Genomic DNA, 26,272 nt, shown 5'->3' with positions numbered 1-26,272 from the left:
GATCAAGCCCCACCCGGTCGGGTGTCAATCACCCTCTGGGATATAAGCCTGCGCCGGCCTCACACAGAGTTGCTGCAGCCACAGCCAGCCTAGCTCTGTGGAAGTCTTTGTGGATTAAAGCCTGTTGTACAGTCTTTACCTTGTGTATGTCTGATTCTGTCTAACAGCACACCACAATTTGTTTGAGATTTTTTTTATCATTATGATGGATTGGATTCTCTATTTTGAGTTAGTTGGTTTTAAAAGAACTAGAAAACAGAGCAAGGGTCTGGTCAGCTGTAAAGGCATGCAAAATATACAAGCAGTTTACACATTCAATTAGGTTGCTTCCACAAGCATTGAAAATGAACTTCCTGGAATGGAGATGAACAAGTTTGATAGTACATCATACAGAATATTGGTGGCACATGGGGTAATTTTTGTCACTCAGAAGTTGTTCTAAATGGCTTTGATGTCACGAAAGAATCCCTGAATTTGCTTCCCTTGGAAGTAGATCAGTGTTTTTACTGGGCTTGCAGAATCAGCAATTGTTTGTGGGTTGAAAGCAAAGGGATCACCTTTCTCAGTTGTACCATGATATTTTGGGATAGGGTCAAAGTACTATTTGTTTTTTTTTCCCTCAATGCCCTTTTAGTTTGTTTGTGCACCTCTGGTTCCAAAAGATTTTTGACATGAGCAGCAAATTGGCTAAGCAGAAAAACACAGAATAGGTGAGAGGCTTCTGTAAAGCATTAAAATTTACCAGGTGAAAATGGTGGCTTTGAAAGAGAGCAAGTTGCCATAGCAAGCTGATGTCATGGTGATCAGTGCTGCTTACAATGTCTATAAATGATGTAGAGCTGTGCAGTCAAAGCTGTTGGTAGATAACACCAAATATGAAGGAGAGGTAAAATGGTCAGAGTTAAATTATAGTGCACCTCTGAACACAAGTTCAAATTTTGTGGACAAAAGGAGATTAAACGTAAATACTTTTCACAAGGATGGTGGAATGTGTGGAGAAAAACAAACATAACAGACAACCTTCAGCCAACTTGAACAAACATTTGTGGTAGTGGATGACTGAAGGTTTTCCAAATGATCACACTCTCATTTCTAAGCAAAGAATTTTGATTCCCAGATGAGTTTAACTCCGTGTCCAAATGAAGTTAAACCACTTTCAGCTCCGCTTTCTCCTCAGGCCTGTCTTTCATGATGTGACATGGAGTAGCTTGAGATAAATGCCCATTGTTAGCAGTGATGACAGTATATCAAACTATTCAATGTGGAGAAGTTATATTTATAATGACTGCTGTAAGAAAGAAAAAAAGAAAACAATTCCAGATTTATTTGTTTCAAATTGCTAAGGATAACGCTCAGAAGTATTATAAATGAGTAGTAAATTATTATATGTAAACGGAGATCAATTGATTTGAGCTCAGACAATTCAATCTCTCCTGTTAAGAAATGAAACAAGGGAGGATGCAGTAACTGGGGCCTACTTATATATTAATACTGTTGTTCTGCAAGCACCAGCCCTTTACTGACATCAGGCTGCTGTGTTTAAATTTAAAGCATATGACAAACTTATGATGACTTGGCAAGTTTCCCAGACCTTGTCTAATATCCATCTCTCAGCAACTTTAGTTGGAGAGGTCATTAAGATCATCAGTTCTTAAAATAACTGCTTCAGTTAATTGTTGCACAGGCCTTTCATAAATATAAAGGCTCACCAGAAAGATGGGTGGAATAGGTTTGTCATACAAGCAGAGATAGTCGACTAGGTCTCTGTTCCTTAGTTTTGAAGAAGGTGAACTCAAAGTAAATTTTTTTTCCTCATAGTAATTTTTGACAGGGTGGAAATGGAGAGGATGTTTCTCCTGTCTAAGAACAAATAAATGGTGTTATGAAGAAGATCTGAGAGAATGGAGGAGCATACTCATGGGCTGAATAGCCTGCTCTTGCTCCTATGCCCTGCTCCAATGGGGTCCTGGGCCCCTCAAACTTTATCCATCTTCCAATAAGATCATGGCTATTTTGTCATTTCTGCCTACCCCAGAAATCTTGAAACACTGTTTAACAGGAATCAATCCGCCTCTGGCTTAAAAATATTCGAAGATTTTACTTTCACCACAATTTTAAAAAATATTTCCTGAGTTCAGAAAAGTTCACAGTCCAATATTACTTCTCATTCCTCCAAGTTCACTGGTTGCAGGCAATTCTTATACTGTGCACAGAATTTAACATACATGAAATTCTTGAAAGTGCTTGAAAGGTAAATGGTTACTGCTCAGCAAGGTTCTTGTCGGTTTCCAGAGAGAGATTTGTTGTTCCTGGACACAAACTGATCCCTTCTGATCAGCCACATCAGTGTCTTCCCGAAGGAACTTGCCCCATCAGGGTTTTCCAGATGATAACCTCTTTCTTTCAGGTCATCACAGAGTGCTTTTTGTTTCTCTTATTTCAGGTGAAACATTAAGCAGCCAGTCCTCCCTCTTGTATGGACCACAAGGGCTTTGACCAGGTTGAACTAAGAACTCATAACCTGTCATCAAAATGGGGTTTTTCCACAAGCTTGCCAGCTTGTCCTGTTCCAGTCCCAGCTGCTGCTGCTGAACTGTAGAACTGAATTCTCTCTCTCTCTCTCTGAGAAAATTCTGTTTTACTCTCTCTGCTTACAAAATCACAGAACAGCAACCTCCACTCAGACAGAGTGTGTCTCCAAACTGTTGCTTTTCAAAAATGACAATCCATTAGTAAAGTCCCTTGGGCACACCCCAAAGCTTTTGCAAAGGTATTCGGAGCCAGACAGTCCAGCATGAGCAGAGCTCCAGTGTCTTAAATGAGATCTTTTTTGAAGTGTTTATATGTGACCTACACTTAAAAAAACCCTGCTACACTTTATATCCTAAAATCATATCTATATACAATATAAAACACAACATACTCTGTCACAACATTAGATTGGGAAGTGCTGATGCACAAAAAAAGTTGAGTGTCCTTGGACATAAGTCATATAAAGCAAACAGGCACAACAAGCAGTTAGAAAAGAAAAACAAATGGTCTTCATACTTTGTTACAGTTACACAGGGTTATGATCTTCTTAACCCTAAAGATGGAGAGCAGAGAAGATTTGTCCAACTGATTTCATGCTGCAAGTGGTTGACTGGGTTTGAATTTGTTAAAACAGAGGTATGAGAAGGGATACAATTGAAAGTTATAAAATTCTACATGGCCAGACAGATTGGAAATATATTCCCCTGGGTTGGGTTGTCTAAAATAAGGGATAGAAAGAGCTGAGAACAGTTGAATTTTCAAGTCAAGCCAAGTTTATTACTGACTGTAGCATTGCAAAACTCTCTCTATCAGAAAAAGCTATTCAACTCTCTCTGCTTGCAAAAACCACATGACCCTCTTAGAACAGCAAGCCGCACTCCCAGATAGCCTGTGGCTACTGGTGCCACGATGCCATACATATGCACCGAGCAATAGCCGACTCCATTACCCATAATCTCCCATGCAGCTGGAACTGTTCCAATGGCCATTGCTCTGCTATGTATTGAACCGCTGGTGCCAAAGAGTGGACCCAAAGGCCGAAACAGCCCGGTGAAGTGTTGGAGGCCAGAGCGGCTGGCAGGGCCGTCACAGCCCCCATTGGCCGTCCCCTGACGGCCTGGCCCCCACTGCCCTGACAGCTCCTGCCGGCCACTCCTGCCCTGAAGGAGTCATGGAGGGAGAGGGGTGAGTGAGTGGGAGAGAGAAAAGTGAGGTATGACGTTGGCTGATGGGATCACTGCGATGTTATCAACCTGCCCCTAATCAGCTGCTTGCAGTGGCAGGACATTCATAATGCATGGCGGAATGCTCCACCACTGATACTACCTCGGAGAGGGATTGGAGTCGAGGAGCATTCATGAAGGTAAGTTTTCCGACGTGAGGGTGGACAATCTCTGCCTTTCATTTGGATTTATTGATTTCATTTCAGTTACCAAGAACCCTCAACAAAGCTTTATAGTGGAAGTGGAGCATCATACATCTGTTGCCAGTAAAGACAAGGGAAAATTCTGGAACGGACCAAGATGATATTAGCTGGGGCATAGAAGATAACAATGAATAATTGGGAGAAACACTTCAAAAGTGAAGGTAAAAACACAGCAGATCACAAGCTGGGAGTAGAGAAAGAGCAACAAAACAAATTAAACATAATTTAAAGTATAGCCAAACTAACATGAACATTTCTAATTTTTAAAAAGGGGATATTGAACAATTTTTGAGATCATCTTTGATAAATTTTTCAATAACTGACAGATATTGAATGAAGATAAAGTAATGAATAATTACTTTTGTCCAATGAATTGCCAAAGGTATAGGAGGTGGTGAGAGTATAATAGTTGACCATTTTTATCCTATGGTACGGAAGACCTACAAAATAATTTAAACTATAAATCATTTGAACTACATACCTGCTTCAGAGATTCAAGCAGGTTCCTCACAACCTTGTCCTGGTCCTCTGAGAGAATCTGGTGTAAAGTGGCCCTCCTCTCACTGTCTTTCTTCAGCATGAAGAAACCAGTATCCTTCTCCTCAGGTGATGGTGGTGCACTGTGATCTTCAAAATGGTCATCAGGGATACTACAGTTTGAAACAAATAATGATAATCAGTTTGGAGAAGTGGGAAGAGAAGACACCAGCACAAAAGAAATCATCCCATGAAACTTGATTGAACCTTACAAAATGTCTTGACAGAATTCACTCATCTTAATTTTTTGGTATTAGGGGCATAATTCATGAGCTAATGAAGCTTCAGACAAAACTTTCTATCCAGCTGAGAATGTATTTTATGTCCCAATACACATCCTCTGCTGTTTTCAGACTGAACAGTACACTGTGATTTCTTTGCAGCCCTCTACAGCAATTCACAAAGAACAGATTTAATATCAAGTTTCAACATGGCTTGCAGACTGGCAAGGTCCAAAACCAACAGCATTCACTTCCATGACAATTTGTATCAGCATGGGACACAAGTGGAATTGCTTCCTTGTATGATTTATTTTGAAAATGTAATTATAAAGCATTGTGTCATTACTTTTTGAATCTCGAATATAGTTTTGTGAGTGGATTTTAATGACAGTATAAAATAGCATCAGAAATTATGCTCAGAAAATTGCAGGATCACTTCCATGCAGTTATCTGAGGTTCTGCACTAAATGGGAAAGGAGTATTTTTATTCTGCTCATGTTGCTTTCACCTGGTTGAATTCTGAAGTTGTCCAAAGCATGAACATCTTAAAGATTAGAAGTTCATCCAACAATAAAATAGAGGGTTTGGTCAAAAATTTTAATTTGAAATGTATTGTTAAGAACACAATAAACATTGATTTTAATTGAGAACATGCTAACAATTTTTATACTTAGAATGACTGAAGCAGTTCCTGTAATGTCTGTCTGGATCTAATCTTAAGGTTAAGGTTATGATTTTATGAATGGAAATTTAATGGTTTGTTGACATGTTCAGTGTTTGAACCTATAACTTTCTGTATAGGAATTGTATATTAGTCTAGGCCAGTCTGTAAAGAATTTTTGTGCATCAGTCATTTCATTATGATTAACAGATGACCGGAATTCATAATTATCACTGGTTACTTAGTAGTCACCCCTAAGTAATAGGAGCAAAAGTAGATATTTATAGCACTTACCTTCAGGGAGTATCAGGATAAACTATGTAGTGCCTCACATGCCAGGCTGTTGTTCATTGACTTCAGCTCGGCATTCAACAGAGTCATACCCCAGAGGCTGGTGGATAAATTGCTGGGACTCAACACCCATCCCTGCAAATGGATATTGGACTTCTTGACTGAAAGACCACAGTCAGTCCAAGTTGATAGCAAAATCTCCAGTCCCATCATGCTGAGGACCTCAGGGCTATGCTCTGCCCACTACTGTTCATGCTGCAGATTCATGACTGCACTGTCAGGTTCAATTCAAACAGAATCTGCAAGTTTGCAGATACTGCAACAGACATTGGCCTCTTTGGCAACAATAATTAGTCAGGAATGCCCAGCAGCACCTACACTTCTGAAGGAGGTCGAGGAGCTCAAGGCTAGTTTCCCCCATTTGACAGCATTTTACAGGAGCACCATCGAGAGTGTCCTTTCTGGCTGCATCACTGTGCGGTGAAGGAGCTACAAAGCATCAGACTGGGTATCAATACAGAGAATCATCAAAACAGCTGAAAGATCATTGGGATCTCCCTTTCTTCCATTGACGAAATTCACTGTGTGCATTGCTTCAAAAATGCTCAAAGAAATATTGAAGACCCTTTCCATCCATCACATGATATCTTTGACCTATTACTATCAGGGATATGGAACATCAAAATCAGGACTGCCAAACTGGAAAACAGTTTCTTCCCGCAGGGAGATTGATGAATAAATTCCTTTAACCAAGTAAATTATTTCAAAATATTTATTTTAAATTGTATCTTTATGTACATGTGTAATTATTATGTGCTGTGTATTATGCTTGCATGTGTGTGCACCCTGGTCTGGAAAAACACCTTTCATATAGTTGCACAGTTAGGCAATAATAAACAAAGTTGATGAAATGTGGTGCAGTGACTTTGACATTCAGCTGACAAAAGTAAAAACAACAGAGGATAAAGTGAAAAAATAAATTTTTAGAAAAGACAAATTTGCTTTCAAAAATAAAGCAACAAAACTAAAGTGAATTCAAATGGCTTTGTAAGAATAACTAGTATTGTATTTACCTGAGAAGCAAAGGTCTTGTTGGTTTGCTTTCCTTTTCAATGCAAGATTTTGTCCTCATTTTGAAAAAGAATGGATCCTGCTTACAGTCAGAGTCTGGTGAAACTGAGCCAAATTCACTGCCACTACTCAGTTCCTCCACAACGACTGGAACTGGAAGGGAGATGCTGCGAAGGTAATCTGTGTTGGGGGAGAAAAACAAAAATGGAATATTGGGACGTGCTAAACGTTCAACTAAAAAACTGAGAATGTGCCTATTTATGCTGCTGTTCTTTGAAAATTCCCATCTCTCTTCATCCAGTTCAGCCTGCTCCTGAACATTCCCATTATTTAGTAATAATCAGCCTCGTAATTCCATTCTTTACACTGCAGGATAAAACCACAGCCTGAGATCAAAATACAGGTACACGATCCTTTATCCGGACATCTAAAATCCAGAAAGCTCCAAAATCCGGCAAGTGGGGACTGGCGGTTGGTGGAGACGGCCGAGGAACCGGCGGTTGGGGGAGACTGCTAGGCGGCTGAGGGACCGCGGTTGGGGAAGACAGCCGGGCGACTGGAAGGGGGTGGGGGTGTATACGGCAGTACAATTCGGGTGGGCTTTCCGAAATCCAGAAAAATCTGAAATTCGGAACACACTGTCCCCCCCAAGGGTTCTGGATAAAGGATTGTGTACCTGTATTTTCATGTCCAATATTTTTGGATGAAGCTTTGGCCTGGATCACATTGAAGCCTAGCTGCAATTCTTTGCAATAATCTCGCTGCAGTGTCTTCATCAGTACATCCTAAATTGACACATCTGCACTCAAATGGAAGAGAGATGGGTAAAACATCTATCACCTTTTTGGCTGGAGGACGAAATAAACTTTTCATCTGCCCTTATCTGCACATTTAGAGTGGATCCATTCATTTGGGGCAACACGGTTAATGTTGGTGTTAGTGCGAGTGACTCAGGTTCAAATCTGGTGCTGTCTCTAATGAGTTTGTATGTTCTCCCATGACCTGCATAGATTTTCCCCACATGCTCCTGTTTCCTCCCACTGTCCAAAAATATATGGGGTAGGTAGGTTGGATGGCATGAGTTTCAATGGGCAGAATGGACTTCCTGCCTGTTGTATCGGTAAAAAAATTAAAAATTTGAATGGACTGGCAAACTTTCATTATAAAGATAAATGAACATGAGATTTTGTTTGTTGTTATTTCCCCTTGCATTTTTAAAAATTAATTAACATTTTTATGTTTCAAATTTATTGGCATTTAATTTCAATAAATGATTTGAATCAGTTTACTGGGCTAAGATTTGCACAATACCAAACAATTGCAAAACAATAAAAGTCATTCTAACAAAGGGCACATTGAAGCAGTGAATTGCCCAGGCCCACTTCTTCTGTTTTCTGGCAAATGGCCTCACTTGCCAGCTCTTTAAATACAAGGCACAACAAAAAAAAAATCAGAATGGCAATGTGCTTTGTTATGCTGTCACGGTAATGAAGATCATATTGAGGAATAGAATGTCTTGTTCCACACGAATTAATGATTTTTCTAAAACTTCTGGAACTCAAAGACAACTTGTATTGAGGACAACTTGTATCCAAATTAATTAAGAGCTTCTGGCATACTTAAAATGGGAGAGTACAGAAAATAAATCAAATTGAAAGCCCACAAGTTAAATGTGCAAGGATAAAAATCAGTGGTTAAAATGAATATTTCAGACAGGAAGAATATACTTGAAGATTTTTAATATCATCAGGACATCCAAAACCAAAATTCACCCAATAATTATTCTTCAAGTGTCATCTCTACAGCAAATAGCAATGAGAGTGATAACCAGTTAGTCTGCACTTTATTCACAATAAATTATTTATAAACAGAAAACTGTTCCAAGTCTCTTCGCACACTTCAGTTTTGTGTCCATACATTTCCATCACTGTACATTGTTCCATTGATTTCTATTTAGCAGCATTGCCACCTCTGTGGCACCTTGTCATTACTCTTGCCTCTATTGTTTGAGGGGGTTCCCCTCGCTCTCAGGCCCTCAGTGCTTGTTATGGAAGGACTGTTAACCAGCCATTCTCAATCTTATTTTGGCTATGGCCCCCTTAGAATCTGCCTATGGGACTCCCTTCCCTGTGAAGCAGCCAAATTTTAGTTTCTTCCATACTTCTCTCCTACTGACTACATAAAAAACATCAAAATTATTTATGTTTTGTGAGGTGGAAAGAAAACAAGACTTTGCTGTTCCCTCCAGTTTGGAAGAGTTGGGATGGTGTGGGGGAAGCAGTAGGCCCCCCACTGAGAAAGGCTGCTCTAGACTGTGGTGCCTTCCCACAGCACCTTTGCATTGGCTGCACCAGGCCTCATTGTGTCCCTCAGCACATACTCCTGCAACCTGCAATGTGCCAATCGGTGTATTTATGCACAGACATCTGTGTGCTGAAACACCGACAGGTTTTGGGAAGATCTAGTGTGTATTTCACTGAGTTGATGGTCTTCCAGCAGTTCTGCATGACTGACTCTCAGTGGTGGATTAAGCATTAGGCCGAATAAGCTGAAGCCTAGAAGACCGAAGGGTCAGTGGGCCAGGGCTGTGACTCCCTATGAGATTGTGTTTATCATGTCTAGAGTTGGTGCCATGCTATTGCCGGAGTGACCCGCGCAGTGGTTTCTGGGAGCTGGTAGCAACATGTCTGCAAGTGAACAATGGGAGGGGTTGGGGCCGGCAGTGTCTCAGAAACTGGATAAAAATGAGCCCACTAACCTTGCATGACTGACGGAGTTCCTCCAGTGTTTCTGTGTGTGTTTTACAGCTAACCATATAAACCACAGCACTGATCCCTTAGGCACCAACCACCTTTGAGCATGTAAGCACAACCTCTACAACTCAAAATTACTTATTTTTCCCTCAAATTAAAACATGAATTAGTTATACTGTTATGAGGTTGTTACGGCTACGTTATAGCTCTCGGTTATAGCACTTAAGGCTGTAGCTCAAATCCGCAGAAGAAAGATACACACACCAGTAGAGTGTATTCAACACTGAGCTTATTCAGTGGAAGCTCTGCCTTTCATAGTCACCCCGGCCGTGTCACCACCAGGGTGTGGCCTGAGCAAGCCAGCTGCCAATTGGTTACCTCAGATGCCCAGGACCTAATTGGGCCCCCAGTGACCCACCGGCAGTGATTGGCCAGTTTCACCGCTCTGCTGGCAGCCTAAGGAAATGAGCATTTCAGCCTGCACAATGTTTTGCTGGTTGTTGTGTTCGAAGACCATTACCTGTGTCGGCCTGAGGCGTGGGCCACGGGCTGCTGCACGACTCCCCCCCCCCCCAGAACCAGCAGTCGGGGCACTGTTTTTCTTTTTTTAAAATTTTTATTTTTCACACTATGAACTATACTGACCAAAATACACACAAACATTTCCCTCTTGAATATACACAGTGTCATTTTCTCCCCTTTTCCCCCCTCCTTTCCCTCTCTCCTTCACCCCGCCTCCCCACCCACTCAACATTCAACATATACGATACATTAAATCCATTAAACAATGTCATGAGACAATGAAAATTAACAAGAAATTTGTGTCATCTACTTTTACACACTGGGTCAGTTCATTTCGTCGTCTTCTCCTTCTGTCATTTTAGGTGGTGGAGGTCAACGGTAGGACTTCTCTTGTGTTCCATGTATGGTTCCCAAATTTGTTCGAATACTGTGATGTTATTTCTTAAATTATATGTTATTTTTTCCAATGGAATACATTTATTCATTTCTATGTACCATTGCTGTATTCTCAGGCTAGGTTGACATAATACATTTTTTTGCTACAGCTAAGGCTATCATAATAAATCTTTTTTGTGCTCCATCCAAATTGAGTTCAAGTTCTTTACTTCTTAGTAGAAAGATCTCTGGATTTTTTGGTATGTTGCTTTTTGTGATTTTATTTAATATCTGGTTTAGATCTTCCCAAAACGTTTCCACTTTCTCACAGGGGCACTGTTTTTCTGAGGCCAATCTCTGCGCCGTGGGGTCAGGTGAGTGATGGGCTGGTCAAAGTCCAAGTAGGCCGGTTTCAACTGGTCGAGTGTGAAAATCTTTTCCCTGCTGCCAATGTCCAAAACATAGGTGGAGATGTTGTTTCTGAGGACTCAGTATGGCCCCTTGTAGGACCACTGTAGAGGTGGCCAGTGAGCCCTGTGCCAAACAAACACGTATTTACGGTCAGTAATGTTCTTTGGGATGTTAATCCAGGGTTGGCTGTGGGGATCTAGGTTTAGTGGGGACCATGGCTGGGGGCTCCCCTAAGTCCTCAGCGGCCGTCACAAATTCGCCTGGCATAACTAGGGGTGCACCATAGACTAACTCGGCAGAGGATGCCTTGAAGTTCTCCTTCAGTGCAGTGCAGGTGCCTAATAGAGCCAAAGGATGTTTGTCGCCCAATTAGGTCCAGTAAGCTCTGCCATTAAGGCTGCCTTAAGGTGTCTGTGGAAGCTCTCCACCAACCCGTTGGCCTGTGGTTGATACGCCATGGTGTGTTGGAGTAGGGTCCCCAGGGTATAGTCTAGGGCGGTGAATTGAATTGGGCCCCCTTGTCCGATGTATGGTGTTCAGGGACCCCGAAACGCGTTACCCAATTGTTGAATAAAGCCCATTCGCATGCTTCTGTGGAAGTCTCTGATAGTGGTTCTACCTCTGGCCAATTGGTCATCCGGTCGACCATTGTAAGAAGGTAACATGTGCCTCTTTATACGGGTAAAGGCGCCACAATGTCAATGTGCATGTGGCTGAAGCGGCGATGTGCTCGCTCGAATGTCTGTGGTGGAGCTTTGATATGAGTCTGGATTTTGGATGATTGGCACTGAGGACAAGTCCTGGCACACAGGGTGAACTCTTTTCAGAGACTGTGACAGACGTACCTGTTCACCACCATTTTGACTGTAGTCCTGATGTGGATGAGCCAAGTTGTGGACCAAGTCAAAAACTCGTCTCTTCCAGGCAGCTGGAATGACAGGGCGAGGTTTACCCGTTGAAGTGTCGCAGATAGGTTTGTAAGTGCTTTGTTCAGCCTGGTCAAAGCCCTGTGGTTCATGCAAGAGGAGAGGACTGGCTGTCTAATGTTTCACTTGGAATAAGAGAAACAAAAAGACACTCTGTGGTGACCTGAAAGAAAGAGGTTATCATCTGGAGAACACTGAAGGGGGCAAGTTTCATCAGCAAGACACTGAAGTGGCTGATTAAAAAGGAATCAGTTGTGGATGTCCTGGAACAACAAAACTCTCCCTGAAAACCAACAAGAACCTTCCTGAGCGGTAACCATTTACCTTTCAAGCACCAAAGCCTGGTGAACTTTATAAATATTAAGTTCTGTGCACAGTATAAGAATTACCTGCAACCAGTGAACTTGGAGGAATGAGAAGTGAGATTGGACTGTGAATCAAAGAATTTTTCTGAACTTACACACACATTACATACATGAATGCTTAGAATTAGAAGGGGGTTAAGTTGGGTTAGTTAAGTCAATAGTGATAAGTTAAAGTGTGTTTCTGTTTTCATGCTTAAAGATAATTAAAAGCAACTTTTTGTTTAAGTAACCATTTGTCTTGGTGAATATCTATTGCTGCTGGGTTTTGGGGTCCACTGGGCTCATAACAGTGGTAGTGAGAGGAAGGGAGGGTTTAAACAGGAGTTTTTTTTGTGTTAAAATCATTTGGAGAGCAAAGTCAACACTTCCCAGTTTTTTTTAATTTTTTTATTTCCCCCCCCCCCCACTTCCCAGTTTTAAGGCTCTACTTGAGTCAATGGCGGGATCGCCACCTTTAATTGGATTAATAATATCAGAAAAGAAATAATAAAATTTAGGCTCATTACAGAATTTCAGAATGATTTTAAACACTGTTTTTACATTTCATTTAATTTGGCAGGGTCAGCAAAAAAAGGTGCACATTAAATTAATTCTTGGATTTATATTAAAATAAATCAGTGATTTCTCTTCAAGTAATACCACCAAAAGTGATGGCAATTGTTTGAACTTTAACATGCCTACATTTTTTATCCTTGTGATTTTGTTTAATCAAGTTTTATTAATAAATGAAAGCCTAATTCATTCATTTGCTGCAGGGGTATTTGGTCTGTTATTATTTGTGCAACAGTTGAGAAAACTTGCAATGTATAAATTGTTTGGAATGAAATCTCAGCAAAATGAAAAGGAGAAGCTGAACTCACGCTTGTAAATTGAGTTGTAAAATCACAGTGCTGGAGGACCTCAGCAGGTCACGCAGCGTCTGTAGGAGGTAATGGTGTACTACCAACGTTTCGGGCCGGAGCCCTTCTTCAAGGTATCTTTATTGTCAGAATACATACATGACATTCACATACAACCCTGAGATTCCTTTTTCCTGTGGGCGTGGCAGAATTGCCACTAATTGGTAGTGCAAAAAAAATAAACTGTACACAGCATGAACATGTAAACAATCAAAAGAACTGTAAACAGATAATGAATGTAAACAAACTGACTGTGCAATACTGGGAGAGCAAAGAAAATCAATAAAGTGTACAAGTAAGAGTCCTTAAATTAGTCTCTGAATGAGTGTGTTGTTGAGGAGTCTGATGGTGCAGGGGTAGCAGCTGTTCCTGAACCTGGCACCTATACCTCTTTTTTTTTCTTCTTATTTTTATTTTTTTTCCCCACACGATGAACTCACACCACCCTGTTGAGGAAGCCCTTGACGGCCGCCAGAGCCCCGTGGAACTGGCGCTGCCGCAGCAGCCTATTCACCGCCCGGACAGCACTCGCCAACAACTCCTCACCTCTACCTCTTTCCTGATGGCAGCAGTGAGAACTGAGTGTGCGCAGAGTGGTGTGGGTCTTTGATGATTGCTGCTGCCCTCTGACTACAGCGTTCCCTGTAGATGTACTCAAAAGTGGGGAGGATTTTGCCTGTGATGTCCTGGGCTGTGTCCACGACCTTTTGGAGGGCTTTATGCTCAAAAGTATTGGTGTTACCATACCAGACCGTGATTCAGCTGGTCAGCACACTTTCCCGCACACATCTGTAGAGGTTTGCCATGGTTTTTTAATGCCATACCAAACCTCTGCAAAAGCTCCTGAGAAATTGGTGTGTTGGGTCCAGGAAAGATTCTCCAAAATAGTTACTCCCAAGAACCTCACTGTGCTCACCCTCTCTACCTCTGATTCCTCAATAATCAACTCCTTAGTTTTGGTGACATTGAATACAAGGTTGTCGATGGTGCACCATTCAGCCAAGCATTCAATCCTGTATGCTGACTAATCCCCTTCCTTTATGCAACCCACTACCGTGGTATCATCGGCAAATTTATAGATGGTGTTGGTATCGTACCAAGCTGCACAGTCAGATATAAAGTGAGTAGAGCAGGGGGCTATGAACACAGCCCTGTGGTGCTCTGGTACTGATGGAGATTGTGGAGGAGAAGTTCTTACCAATCTTCACTGATTGTGGTCTTTGAGGAAATCCATGATCCAATTACACATTGTGGTGTTAACTCCAAGGTCTTGAAGTTTGCTGATCAGTATTGAGGGGATGATGGTGGTAAATGCTGAACTGTAGTTGATAAAGAGCATCTTGATATATGCATCTTTGCTGACCAGGTGTTCCAGAGCTTTGTGTAGGGCCAATGAGATGGCATCCACTGTAGACCTGTTACTACAATAGGCGAACTGGAATGGATCCATGTCACCGCTCAGACAGGAGCTGATCTGCTTCATCACCAGCCTTTCAAAACACTTCATCACTGTTGATGTAAGTGCTACTAGTCTATAGTCGTTAAGGTAGGTTATTGCACTCTTCTTGGGCACCAGTATGATTGACGCCTGTTTGAAACAGGTGAGTACCATGCCCTGTTGGAGTGATATATTGAAGATATCCATGAAACAAGACCAGCTGAGTTCCTCCAGCATTTCTACGTTTTATCACAGTCACAGCGTCAGATGAGGGATGGGTGCCATAGGGCAGGGGGAATGTCATGGGGGGGGGGGGGGGGCCTTACTAAAGCTCAGCCTAGGATCCAGGTGGTAGTTAATCCGCAACTGCTGATTCTGTCTGTGTCCTAGGGAACAGCCTGTAAATGAGAGCATTCTCTGTCATGGTGCTGCTGGGGATGAACCATGACTAGGTCACTCTCAACCTTCTCCGCATACTCTTAGCAAATCTGCATTCTGAAGAGGTGGGCTACCATGTCCACTCCATCACAATCTCAGGGAAAACATGCATTGTGGGTGATGTTCCAATTGTATAGAAAGCATCTGACCAGGAGGGCTCCTCTTTGGCACTGCTTATTGTTGGGTAAATATTGATCAGAGTATGCAAGAACTTCCCTCTCATCCCCACCTATCCCAATCCTTTAAATACAATAGAGAGTTCTTTTAAGCCCACCCAAGATGGATCTCCTGTTTAGCATGCTACTGTATTTTATTTACATTAGCTATCTCAGCTGGTTGGGGTAGGTGTATCTGTCATTCAGTTCTATTACACTGGGAAAATAGTTGCATTTGCAAAGAGTGAAAAAAATTCTTAAAGAACAATAAATTATGTCATTCATGAAATGTTAGTTAGTCTCCCCTGACCAAAATATAATGTTTTAAATTTTTAGGTCCATCCACTTCTCATTGGCACAGTATTTAGAAACCACCCCCCCCCCCACCCCCTCATCCCCAGCCAAAAAATTACAGAAGCACCAGCATCTGAACTGTGAGAAATGTACAACAAGATGACCCTAGTGTTTTTGATTTGTTTACCTTGTTGTTTTAATTGGTTCCTTTTCTTCTTGCTGGTGACCTTCAGGAACTCATCTGTTAGTAACACTGCCGCAGTGGCGCGTGCATCGGGTTCCGGTTCAAAACAACGGAGAATGAAGGCTTTGACTTCTGGTGACATGGATTCTGGAATATCTGGATGAATTTTAAACATTCCAACCTACAAAAATGGAAAAGTAAGACATAAAATAACAGGAAGCAAGGGGCAGAAGCAATTGCCTCCTGTTTTTAGTACAATACATTTAGGAGATTTTGACGAGTATTATTACATGGAGAAGAAGACAAGAACTCAGATGCTGGAATCTTGAGTAAGCATTGAGAAGCCCGATGAAGAGTTCTGACCTGAAACACTGACTGCCCTTTTCTCTCCCTGAAGGTTACCTGACTCTCTGAGTCCCTCTGGCTTCGTGTTAAATGGAGAGGCATGCTTTCATCAGGACCAATAGGAATAGCTGCTGCAGGCCCAAACAAAAAAGTGGGACTTTGGGCACATCACATTTGGGACCAAACTTGTGTTCTGGTTGGATGGTAGAGGCAAGACAGACAAACACCTTGTGAGAGTTAGCACTCAGAAATTTCCTTGAGAGCATTATATTCTATCCACCACTACAGGACTAACACAGTATTTCCCATTGAAGGTCTATGATTTAACTGTTTTCTTCTCAAAAGTTCTGTGTGTCCTCTGATGTACTTTTACCATATTATTTACTTCCAGCGTTTGCATTTATTTTGCTTTAATGGATAATTTTGAATCCTACGGTTAATATTATTTGTTACTCTTATTACCTTATGACAATTGTTCATTGTTTAGTTCCGAAAGGCAATTGGGAATGGAGGGTGTTATTCTCACTGTTGATGCTGAATGGCCTCCAGCAAGTTCTGTTTACCTTGCACCCACAGCAAGTTTAGCTTACATTGCACCTCCAGCAAGTTCAATTTACCTTGCACAATCATAAAATTAGAAAAAGTTGTTGCCAAGTAAACAGATCATGCTGGATACATAAAAGATGCCACATAACAAGAGAGGTGAGAATGAGCACATCTGAATAGCTCATTTATTACCCTACAGTGACTTCTGAAATGCAATAGCTTACCTTAAACATGGCAGCCTGAGGTTCACCCAGTTCATAAAATGGAGGCTTTCCTGTAGCCATCTCAATAATTGTACATCCCAATGACCAGATGTCAGCAGGTTTCCCATAACCTCTCGGTCCTTTGTCTATTATTTCAGGTGCCATGTACTGAAGTGTTCCTAAGCAGCAAAATAGAAACAAGTTCAAGCTAATGGACAGAATGCCTTCATTGGGAATTGCATTATTTTTACAAACTCAAGATGACCTTGTTGTATGCACTAGAGACACATGTAGATCATCCTGGGTGAGGGATTGTGAGTTTGCTTCTCTGCAGGATTCATAATTTTCTAACAACCTGGCAGCTTCCATTTATGGCAATCCATTTCTCCCTCTCACCACATATTAAAAACAGTTCACAGACTCAACTTTCTACTTGAGAGCAAATATAAAGTGATAGGACAGTTTACACATTATATGACAGTCTAATCTTCACTTCCTGCCCTTGCTCACTCTTGACCTGAAATCTGATCAGCCCCCCACCCCGCCGCTCTTTCTATCGCCACCTCCTTGTTGACATGGTGAAGGTTAATGGCAGAAAACCTGCTCCTGTTGCAGTTGCAAGTTTACATCTCTATGTGTCACTGGTGACTCGCTTCAATTTCAAGATACTAAAGATCCAAAATTTCTTTATTGTCATGCACTAATGCACAAAATTTGTTAACTTTTGCATACCATAAAGGCAAACAAAGACGTGCCAATAGCATTGCCCAGTGCCCCCACCAATAAGATGGTTCCACCCATCCCCTTCCTTTCTTATTAGATTCTATTATCTGCTGCCTTTTGTTGTCCCCATTCATCATTTCCCAGCGCTCTCTGGTGCTACCTCCACCCTTCCCATAGAAACAGGAAGGTTGTTTCCACTGGCAGGTGAGATGGGAACAGAGGAAATAACTTTATGATTTATGACAGAGATGAGGAACTGGTTCTCCCAGAGGGAAATAAACCTGTGGAATACTCTATTCAATCAAACAATAGAGGCTACCTCATTGAATTTATTTCAGACGCAGATAGATATTTGAACTGGGGGGACTTAAAGTAGGTGGGAGGTAGGTATACAGCTCTGTCCATAGCCTGATTAGCCATAAGCTAACAATGTCAGAGCAGACTTGACAGGTCAGATGACCTACTTGTTTCTTATTTTCTTATGCTTGCTCAACCTGGTATGGGAACATCAGTACCCTTGAGCATAAAGCCCTGTAAAAGGAAGTGAGCATAGCCCAGGATATCACAAGGAAAACCCTCCCCACCATTGAGAACATTTACAAGGAACACTGCTGTAGAAGAGCAGCAGCAATAATCAAGGATCCATACCACTCAGCACATGTTCTGTTCTCGCTGCTACCATCTTGAAAGAGGTATAGGTGCCACAAGACTCGGACCCTTTTTTAGACTATAGAAGCAAATCATTAAAAAGTGATCTGCGCGACAATGTGAACTATGAAAAAAAAATTGTGTTAAGCCAACTCGATAAATTGATTGTTGTATTGATGACCTTTCCAACTGCTTTATAAGGCAAGATGAGCCATTCAGATTATGCAATGAAACACATGCATTATATACCTACAATAACTAAAAACAAAATCCCTTGCACTGCACATGCAATCAATCAGCAGTTTATTTCAGCTCACATTCTGAAAACTACGAGGTTTTACCATGCATGTCATTCTGTTTCCATCACATTTTAAAATCAGAAATAATTGATTTTAAAAAAAAATGAGGGGGTTACTCAGGGGTGCAGTGCTAATTTTTTAGGAGCCGGAGCTCACCAAAAATGGCGACAAGGAGGTGCCGGATCCGCCCCATGAGGTGCCTGGAGTGGCTCCATGAGGTGCCAGAGCAACACTCCAATGAGCTCCAGCAACACAGCGCCCTTGGAGTTACCCACTGAAGCGAATTATTTTTTAATAGGGCCGAAATTCTTTGGAATTCTCTTCCGCATGGTGGGTAGAAGCGGACTCTGAATGCTTTTAAGGCTTGATAAGCAAGGGGGAAAGATTTCTGTGAGAAGACAGGAATACAGAATTCACTTTTCAATCGGATTGGCTATGAGCTTATGAAATGTCTGGAGGAGGCTTGAGGTTGAAAGGTACACTCCTGCTCTGAATTCATGTGTGTACAGTATATGTTTACAGTGTTAACACAGTACAAAAAAAAAACCAATAATTCTGACTGACAGAAGTCAACGGCTGGAATTATTCAACAAATTTCTCCTTTTGAATCATCTCCTTTAAGAGGAAGGATAGCTGCTCTTGTATCTACCAGGGGCAATTTTGCAGCAAATTGCTAGAATTCCCCAGATTTCACAAGTTATTTAAATATCTCTGCTGGATATGCATGGAAGTTTGCATCCTATTACTCTAGACCAAGGCATGTTTGTCTCACTTCCAAAATACAGACAACCACACTATTGATATCCTCACATACTAAAAATGGCATTGACTTACATGGAGAGGTTGCAAGAATATTTGTAACAGAGTTACTCTTTGTTGGGTCATTTGATTGATGTTAAAGGCCTGGATAGTCATAACACCATTGATGCATTGCACTTGAAAATCTTACCTCATTGAAACAAGGGTATTTAACAAGGTCCAATCTTAAACATGGTGTATGAGAAAAGACCACATGGTGATACATGGAGAATTGCATTGGCATTGATGGAAGATTGCTTGTCACATAGAGGACAGAGTCAGTTCAGCATATCCTTTTCAGACTGAAGGGATGTAACTAATAAGGCGCCCCAGGGATCAGTTCTTGGCTTCAATGATTTATAATTTATATTAATGGCCTGGAGGAAGAGGTAGCGTCTAAGTTTGCCAATGGTACAAAAAATAAATGGGAGAGTAGGTTGCAAAGAGGTTATTAGAACTCGGCAAATAGTTAAGTGAGTGTGCAAAAGCTTGGTAAATGGAGCTTAATGTTGGAAAGTGTGAGCTCATGCACTTAGGTAAGAGGAATCTTAAGGTATGCTTATAATTGAAATGGAGAAAGATTGCAGACAAGCTATGTACAGAGGGAATGCTGGTGTTCCAGTGGACAAATTGCAAAAGGTTAGCAGGAAGGTGCACCAAGTAACTAGGAATGCAAATGACCTTTTTCATTTGCATTGGCCAATTTTGCAAAAAGGTTAGCGGCAAACCGGCCCGGCTTGTCACATGCGGTCGGCGCGGTAGCCACGGCAAGGATGGCATCGTGGGACCATCTCTTCCTGTCCAGACCGCAAGGTCGTGTAGGTGCGTGCGTCATCGGGATGCAAGCGCCAGGACATTAGGGGCGGGACCAAGATGAGGCTTAAAGGTTGCAACGCGAGATTCAAATTAAAGCAGTTGTGATACAGGAGCTCACAGCCTGTTGTCTCAGTCTCTTCACTGCACTCGTTTACAACACGCTACATTGGTGACCTCAACGAGTATCCAAGTCCTGAAGAATCGAAACTGAACTGACAATAACCACAACAGCAGTGCGAGTATAAGACAGCTTTAATAAACTAATATGTACACTAAGAGGTCTTGTCTCTCTGCAAGATGAGCCTGGAAGGCTAGACTTTAGCTCTGGACTGCTTTATATACAAGGTCATCGGGATGATCCCTGGTGACCTAGTAGTGTAATTACATATCACCACGGAAACATGGAACAAGCAGCTGTAGGTGCTGTCACATTGAAGCTGGCAACTTTCTGGATGAACAGGCCCTGTACTTGGTTCGGACAAGTGGAGGCCCAGTTCTAGATCAAACAGATAACCTCTGATTAGATGAGATACTTCTATGTTGTCAGCTCGCTCGACCAGGAAGTCGCCTCACGAGTCAATGACTTCATTCAAGTGCCATCGGAGGAAGGTAAATACATGGCTCTGAACAACCTCCTGATTAGCACGAATGGCCTCTCATGACGTGAGCGATCAGCCAGGCTCCTGCACTTGGATGCCATAGGCGATAGGACCCCCTCTGCCCTCAAGGACAAGATGCTCATACTGGAGGAAGGCCACAAGCCCTGCCTCATGTTCAAGCAGGCGTTCCTCGAGCAGATGCCCGAGGACATCAGGCTCCTCTTGGCCAATGCGGACTTCAGTGACCCATGCAAGGTTGCGGCGTGTGGAGATGTTCTCTATCATTTGAAACATGAAGCTATAGACTCCATCAAATGTGTTTCGCGGCCACCACCACGTGAGCAGGCCCCACCCCGTAAGAGGACAGAGAGGTCCGATCCCAAATGGTGTTTCTATCACCAATGTTGGGGGGCGTCCTTCCGCAGATGCCACCAGCCATGTTCATTCCCAGAAAATGAAGTGGCCAGCCGCCGTTCGTGGCTGTGGCAGCTGGTCAACCAAATAGCTTTCTCCACGTCTGGGACAGCATCTCAGGTCGCAAGTTCCTCATGGACACGGGGATGGAAATTAGTATCACACCTCCTATGGCACTCGAGACGCACACGAGACCCCACAGTCCTTCCCTTTAGGGTGCCAATAACAAGGTGGAAAAAGGTGGATTCATGTATGTTTTGGCGACAGCACATTCCAGTGGTCCTTCACCCTCACTTCAGTGGACAAACCCCTGATTTCCTCCAGGCCCACTCTCTACTCGTCAATCTCCAGGGCAAGCAACTAGTCCACGCTCAGACTTTCCACACGGTGACCCTCAGCAGATCAAATGAACCGTCCACCCAGCTTGCTTCTGAGGAGACCAAACACGGCCAGTACAGCCAACTCATTGCAGATTTTCCCTCCATTTTGCACCCACAGTTCACTGCAGCCATGCCCATACATGGCATTCAACACCATTTTGATACCACTGGTCCACCATTGCATTCACGTGCCCACTGCCTGGGCCTCAACCTCGCCAAGGAATAATTTAGGCACGAGGAGCTGGGCATCATCCGTCATTCCGATAGTCCATGGGCCTCACCCCTCCACTTGGTGCCTAAGTCCAATGGTAGCTGGAGGCCCTACGGCAATTACAGCTGTCTCAACAAAATGACACCTGACCACTACCCAATCCCCCATATCCAGGATTTCACAGCGAATTTTCACGGCGCAAAGCTTTTCTTCAAAGTCGACCTAATCTGGGGATACTATCAGATCCCCGTGCATCCAGATGACGTCCAAAAGACTGCCATCATCACCCCTTTCAGCCACTTCGAGTTCCAACACTTTTGAAAAACGTGACACAGACATTTCAGCGCCTCATGTAAACAGGTCATGGAGTGGGTGAAAAACTGCACAGCCTGCAAGGTTCAGCGGCACACCAAGCACCAACTCCAACAGTTCAACGCCCAACACATCCATCTAGACATAGTCGGACCCCTGCCTGTCTCCTGGGTATCCCGCTACCTACTCACAGTGATGTACAGATTCACTTGCTGGCCAGAAGCCATACCCATCCCAGACGCCTCTACAGAGACATGCACCAGGGCTTTCCTCACCACCTGAGTCTCCCACCTCAGTGTCCCGGCAGATGTTACGATCAACAGGGGAGCACAATTCACCTCTGCCCTGTGGACACAACTTTCCAGACTCCTGGGCACCCAGCTGCACCATACCACAGCTTACCACCCTCAAGCCAATGGACTAGTCAAGCGTTTCCACCACCACCTCAAATCAGCACTGATGGCAGTCCACTGATGGTGGACGAGCTGCCCTGGGTTCTCCTGGGCACTCTACGAGTGCCCAAGGATGACCTTGGGATCTCCTTGGCCAAACCAGTCTACGCAGTGCCTGGACAATTCCTCCCTCCAGCAACCAAGCATGACAGCAACACCGCCGTCACCCTTGAGAAGCTGCATGACAAACTGGGCTGTATCACCCCACCCCCGCCATCGCCATACGATCAACCACCCTGCAACTATCCCCCGGACTTGTCTTCCTGTGAGTACGTGTTCGTGCACAGGGAAGCACACAGACTCTCTTTCAACGACTTTATGAAGGCCCATACAGGGTGCTACACTGCAACGCTTCAATGTACACCCCTGATTTTGGGGGCAAAGAGGAGTTATTCACGCTGGACTGTTTAAAGCCAGAGCATGTGGACTTGTCCCATCCAGTACAGGTCCTCCCACCAGTGTGTAGAGGTCGGCCACCAAAACAGCACACTCCTCCTGCAATGCATTCCGAGATCCTTGGTGCCAGTTCTGGGGGGGGAGGGGGGGGGTGCCGTTGTGTGGCGAACCGGCCCCGCTTGTCATGCACAGTCAGCAGGGCAGCTGCAGCAAGGATTCTGTCATGGGACAGTCTCTTCCAGTCCAGACCGGAAGGTTGCATACGTTCTTGCATCATCGGGACGCAAGCGTCTGGACATTAGGGGCAGGACCGAGATCGGGCTTAAAGACTGCAATGCAAGATTCAAATTAAAGCAGTTGAGATAATGGAGCTCACAGCCTGTTGTCTCAGTCTCTTCGCTGCGCTCACTCACAACACACTACAAGTGTACAGAAATAGGGAACTAGTGTTATAATTGTATAGCATACCAGTGAGACCATATCTGGAGTAAAGTGCACAATTTTGGTCCCTATATTAAAGAAACAATAAACAGAAAAATCTACATACAATGTATTTTAGCTTACACCTTCAACAAACCCACCAACTTCCACAATGACTCGACTTTACCTCTTCACACCTAGTCCCTTGTAAGGATTCTGTTTGTTTCTCTCGATTCCTCCGTCTCTGTTGCATCTGCTCCTAGGATGAGGTCTTCTTTTCCAAATAATCCGAGAGTTCATTCTACTTCAAAAAAATGTGGCTTCCCCTCTACCAACATAAACTCAGCCTTCGCCCATACCTCCTGCATTTCTTGCACATCTGCCCTGGCTGCCATGCCCCTGATACAACAAGGATCCCACCGGGCTCCGGATCCAATATATTATCGTCTGCAATTTCCAGACCCAAAACATGATCCCACCACCAGACACATCTCCCCCACCCCTCCTTCCGCAGAGACTGCTCCCTCTGTAGTTCCCTCGTCCACTCATCCCTTCCCATTCATTACCCCCTTGCTTAGCCACGTCTGTGACTGCAGAAAGTGCCACATGCGCTCACACCTCCTTCCTCACCATCATTCAGGGCCACAAACAGTCCTTCCACATGAAGCATTACTTCACTGGTTAATTTGTGGGAGTCATCTACAACGGAGAAAGTGAACGTAGACTGGGAGATTGTTTCGTTGAGCACCTTTGCTCTGTCCACAGTAATGGCAGGGATCTCCCACTGGCCAACTATTTCAATTCTACGCCACATTCCCACACCAACATGTCTGTCGTTGCCTCATGCACTACAAAACCCATAAAATGGAGGAGCAACAACTCACATTCCGCCTGGGCATTCACCAAAAAGATGGCATTCACATTGACTTCAGTTTCCATTAGGCCATTTCCCTCTCTTCTCTATCCCTCTCTCTTCTTTTCTCCCGCTCTCCACCCCCTCCCTTTCCATTCAGTGAGCTATTCCCTTCTCAGCTTTTTTTCTCTTGTGCCCTCCCATCCACATACACCTATGACCTCTTGCTTGTGGGCCTGTGTTCCTCCTCCCAACATTCTATTCAGGCACCTGCCTGTATTTAGCTCATACCTTGATGAAGGGCTCAGACTTGAAACGTTGGTTATGTATCTTTACCTTTGCTACATAAAGAACGCTGCTTGACTTGCTGAGTTTCTCCAGCATTTTTGTGTAAAATTTAAGAAACAGTATATTGGGATTGAAGGCAATCCAAAAGAATTAGTGCATTTCAGGCTGTGCAATCATGAGTGACTACATTCAACTGAAATTCTTTAAAATTTACGAGAATGAGAAGTAATCTTATAGAAACATATAGAATCTTTGGGTGGCAGGAAGAAGTGATGATTTGGGAGAATCTCAAACGCAGGAACAGATACAAAATTGGTGCAGTCATTTATAATTGAGGTGTGGAGGAATCTCTCGCAGAAGCTAGTGAATCTCTGGGGCTCTCTACCCTATAGAGGCTAAATCATTGCAGGTAGTCGAAGAGGAAGCAGGCAATTTTTTCAAAGATCAGGAAATTTGCTGTCGTTCCATGGGAAACAGCCACAGGAGACGAGCCTAGGCCACAGAGGAATAGGCTTCCCATATCACTTAGATAATATGTGCTACACAGCTGAAATTCTAGACCACACAATTTTGCTGTCCACAAATGCATTATTAAGTGACGATGATTGATGGTGTAATGCTAATGGCATCAAAGAATCAAGAGATATGAAAGTTTAATGGAAAAGAGACAAACAGATCCATGGGAAGATTTGTCCAAGTTACCTGGAACTATCTCAGGAAATAGTTTTAACCATAGAACATTACAGCACAGTACAGGCCACTTGGACAACAATGTTGTGCCGATCTATATATCAACAATCTAAACCTGCCACCCCCCCCCCCCCCCCCCCGCCTCATCCCATAACCTTTTACTTTTTTTGCATCCATGTGCCTAAGATTCTTTTATTGTACCAGCCTCCACCACCAACCCTGGCAATGCATGCAAGCACTCACTACTCTCAGTGTAAAAATCGTACCCTGACATCTCGCCTAAACTTTCGCCCTTTCACCTTAAACAGATGTCCTCTGGTATTTGTTACTGTCACCCTGGATAAAGGTGCTGGCTGTCATCCCATCTATGCCTCTCATAATCTTGTAGACTTCTATCAAGTCACCTCTCATTCTTCTTCACTTCGGCGAGAAAACCCTTAGCTTTGTTGACTTTGCCTCATCAGATACATTCTCCAATCCAGGCAACATTCTGGTAAATCTCCTCTGCACCCTCTCCAAAGCTTCCACCCACTTCCAGTAATAAGGCAACCAGAACTGAACACAATTATTGAAGGCGTGGTCTAACCAGAGTTTTATAGAGTTACAAAATTAATTCAAGACTCTTGAACTCAAACCCCTAACTAATGAAGACCAACATACCATAAGTCTTCTTAACTACATTATCAATCTGTGTGGCAACCTTGAGAGATTTAAGGATTTGGACCCCATGATCCTCTGTTTTCCACACTGTTAAGAATTCTGCCATTAACCATGTACTCCACCATCAAGTTTGACATTCCAAAATGTGTCACTTCACACTTATCTGGATTGAACTTCATCTGCCATTACTCTGCCCAACTCTGCATCCTATGTATTTCTTGTTGTAGCCTATGACAACCTTCTACACTATTTACCTATTCATCTGCAAACTTAATGAACCATTCTGCCACTTCTTTGTCCAGGTCATTTATTTTTAAAAAAAATCACAATGAGCAGGAGTCCCAGAACCCCTGTGGAACTCCACTTGCCACTGACCTCCAGGCAGAATATGTTCCATCCACTGCTACCCTTTGCTTTCTACAGGCAAGCCAATTCTGAATCCATACTTCAAGACTTTTTGAATGTGTTTACCATGGGGAACATTGTCAAATGCCTTGACATGTTTTGCCACATAAAATTACCCTTTGAAGCAATATCCCAGAAACCAATATCTTGGTCAGTCAAGGCATATTTTGGGCTATGGTCAGAATACCTGTAACAAAGCTCCAACTGCTTTACTCTCTGAGAGCGCTCTTTCTTCTTCCAAATGTAAAAGCACTGTTGAATATATGAGAGAAATGGTATTGCTTCTCTGCCCCATGCCATCTGAAACAATCACTG

General features: G+C 43.1%; 1 protein-coding gene across 1 annotated transcript in view; it reads right to left on the bottom strand.

The window, feature by feature from the left end:
• Window positions 1–26,272, bottom strand: part of map3k5 (mitogen-activated protein kinase kinase kinase 5) — a 175,362-nt gene that overhangs the window by 31,008 nt on the left and 118,082 nt on the right. The window contains exons 19-22 of the mRNA XM_069887224.1: window positions 16,615–16,772; window positions 15,503–15,680; window positions 6,742–6,919; window positions 4,440–4,608 (exon numbers count right to left, since the gene is read on the bottom strand). Coding sequence (XP_069743325.1) covers window positions 4,440–4,608; window positions 6,742–6,919; window positions 15,503–15,680; window positions 16,615–16,772 — 683 coding nt within the window. The remainder of the gene's footprint in view (window positions 1–4,439; window positions 4,609–6,741; window positions 6,920–15,502; window positions 15,681–16,614; window positions 16,773–26,272) is intronic.

Source organism: Narcine bancroftii, chromosome 6, assembly GCF_036971445.1.
Source record: "Narcine bancroftii isolate sNarBan1 chromosome 6, sNarBan1.hap1, whole genome shotgun sequence".
Taxonomy (NCBI): domain Eukaryota; kingdom Metazoa; phylum Chordata; class Chondrichthyes; order Torpediniformes; family Narcinidae; genus Narcine; species Narcine bancroftii.
This window is presented reverse-complemented; position numbering and strand designations above follow the sequence as displayed.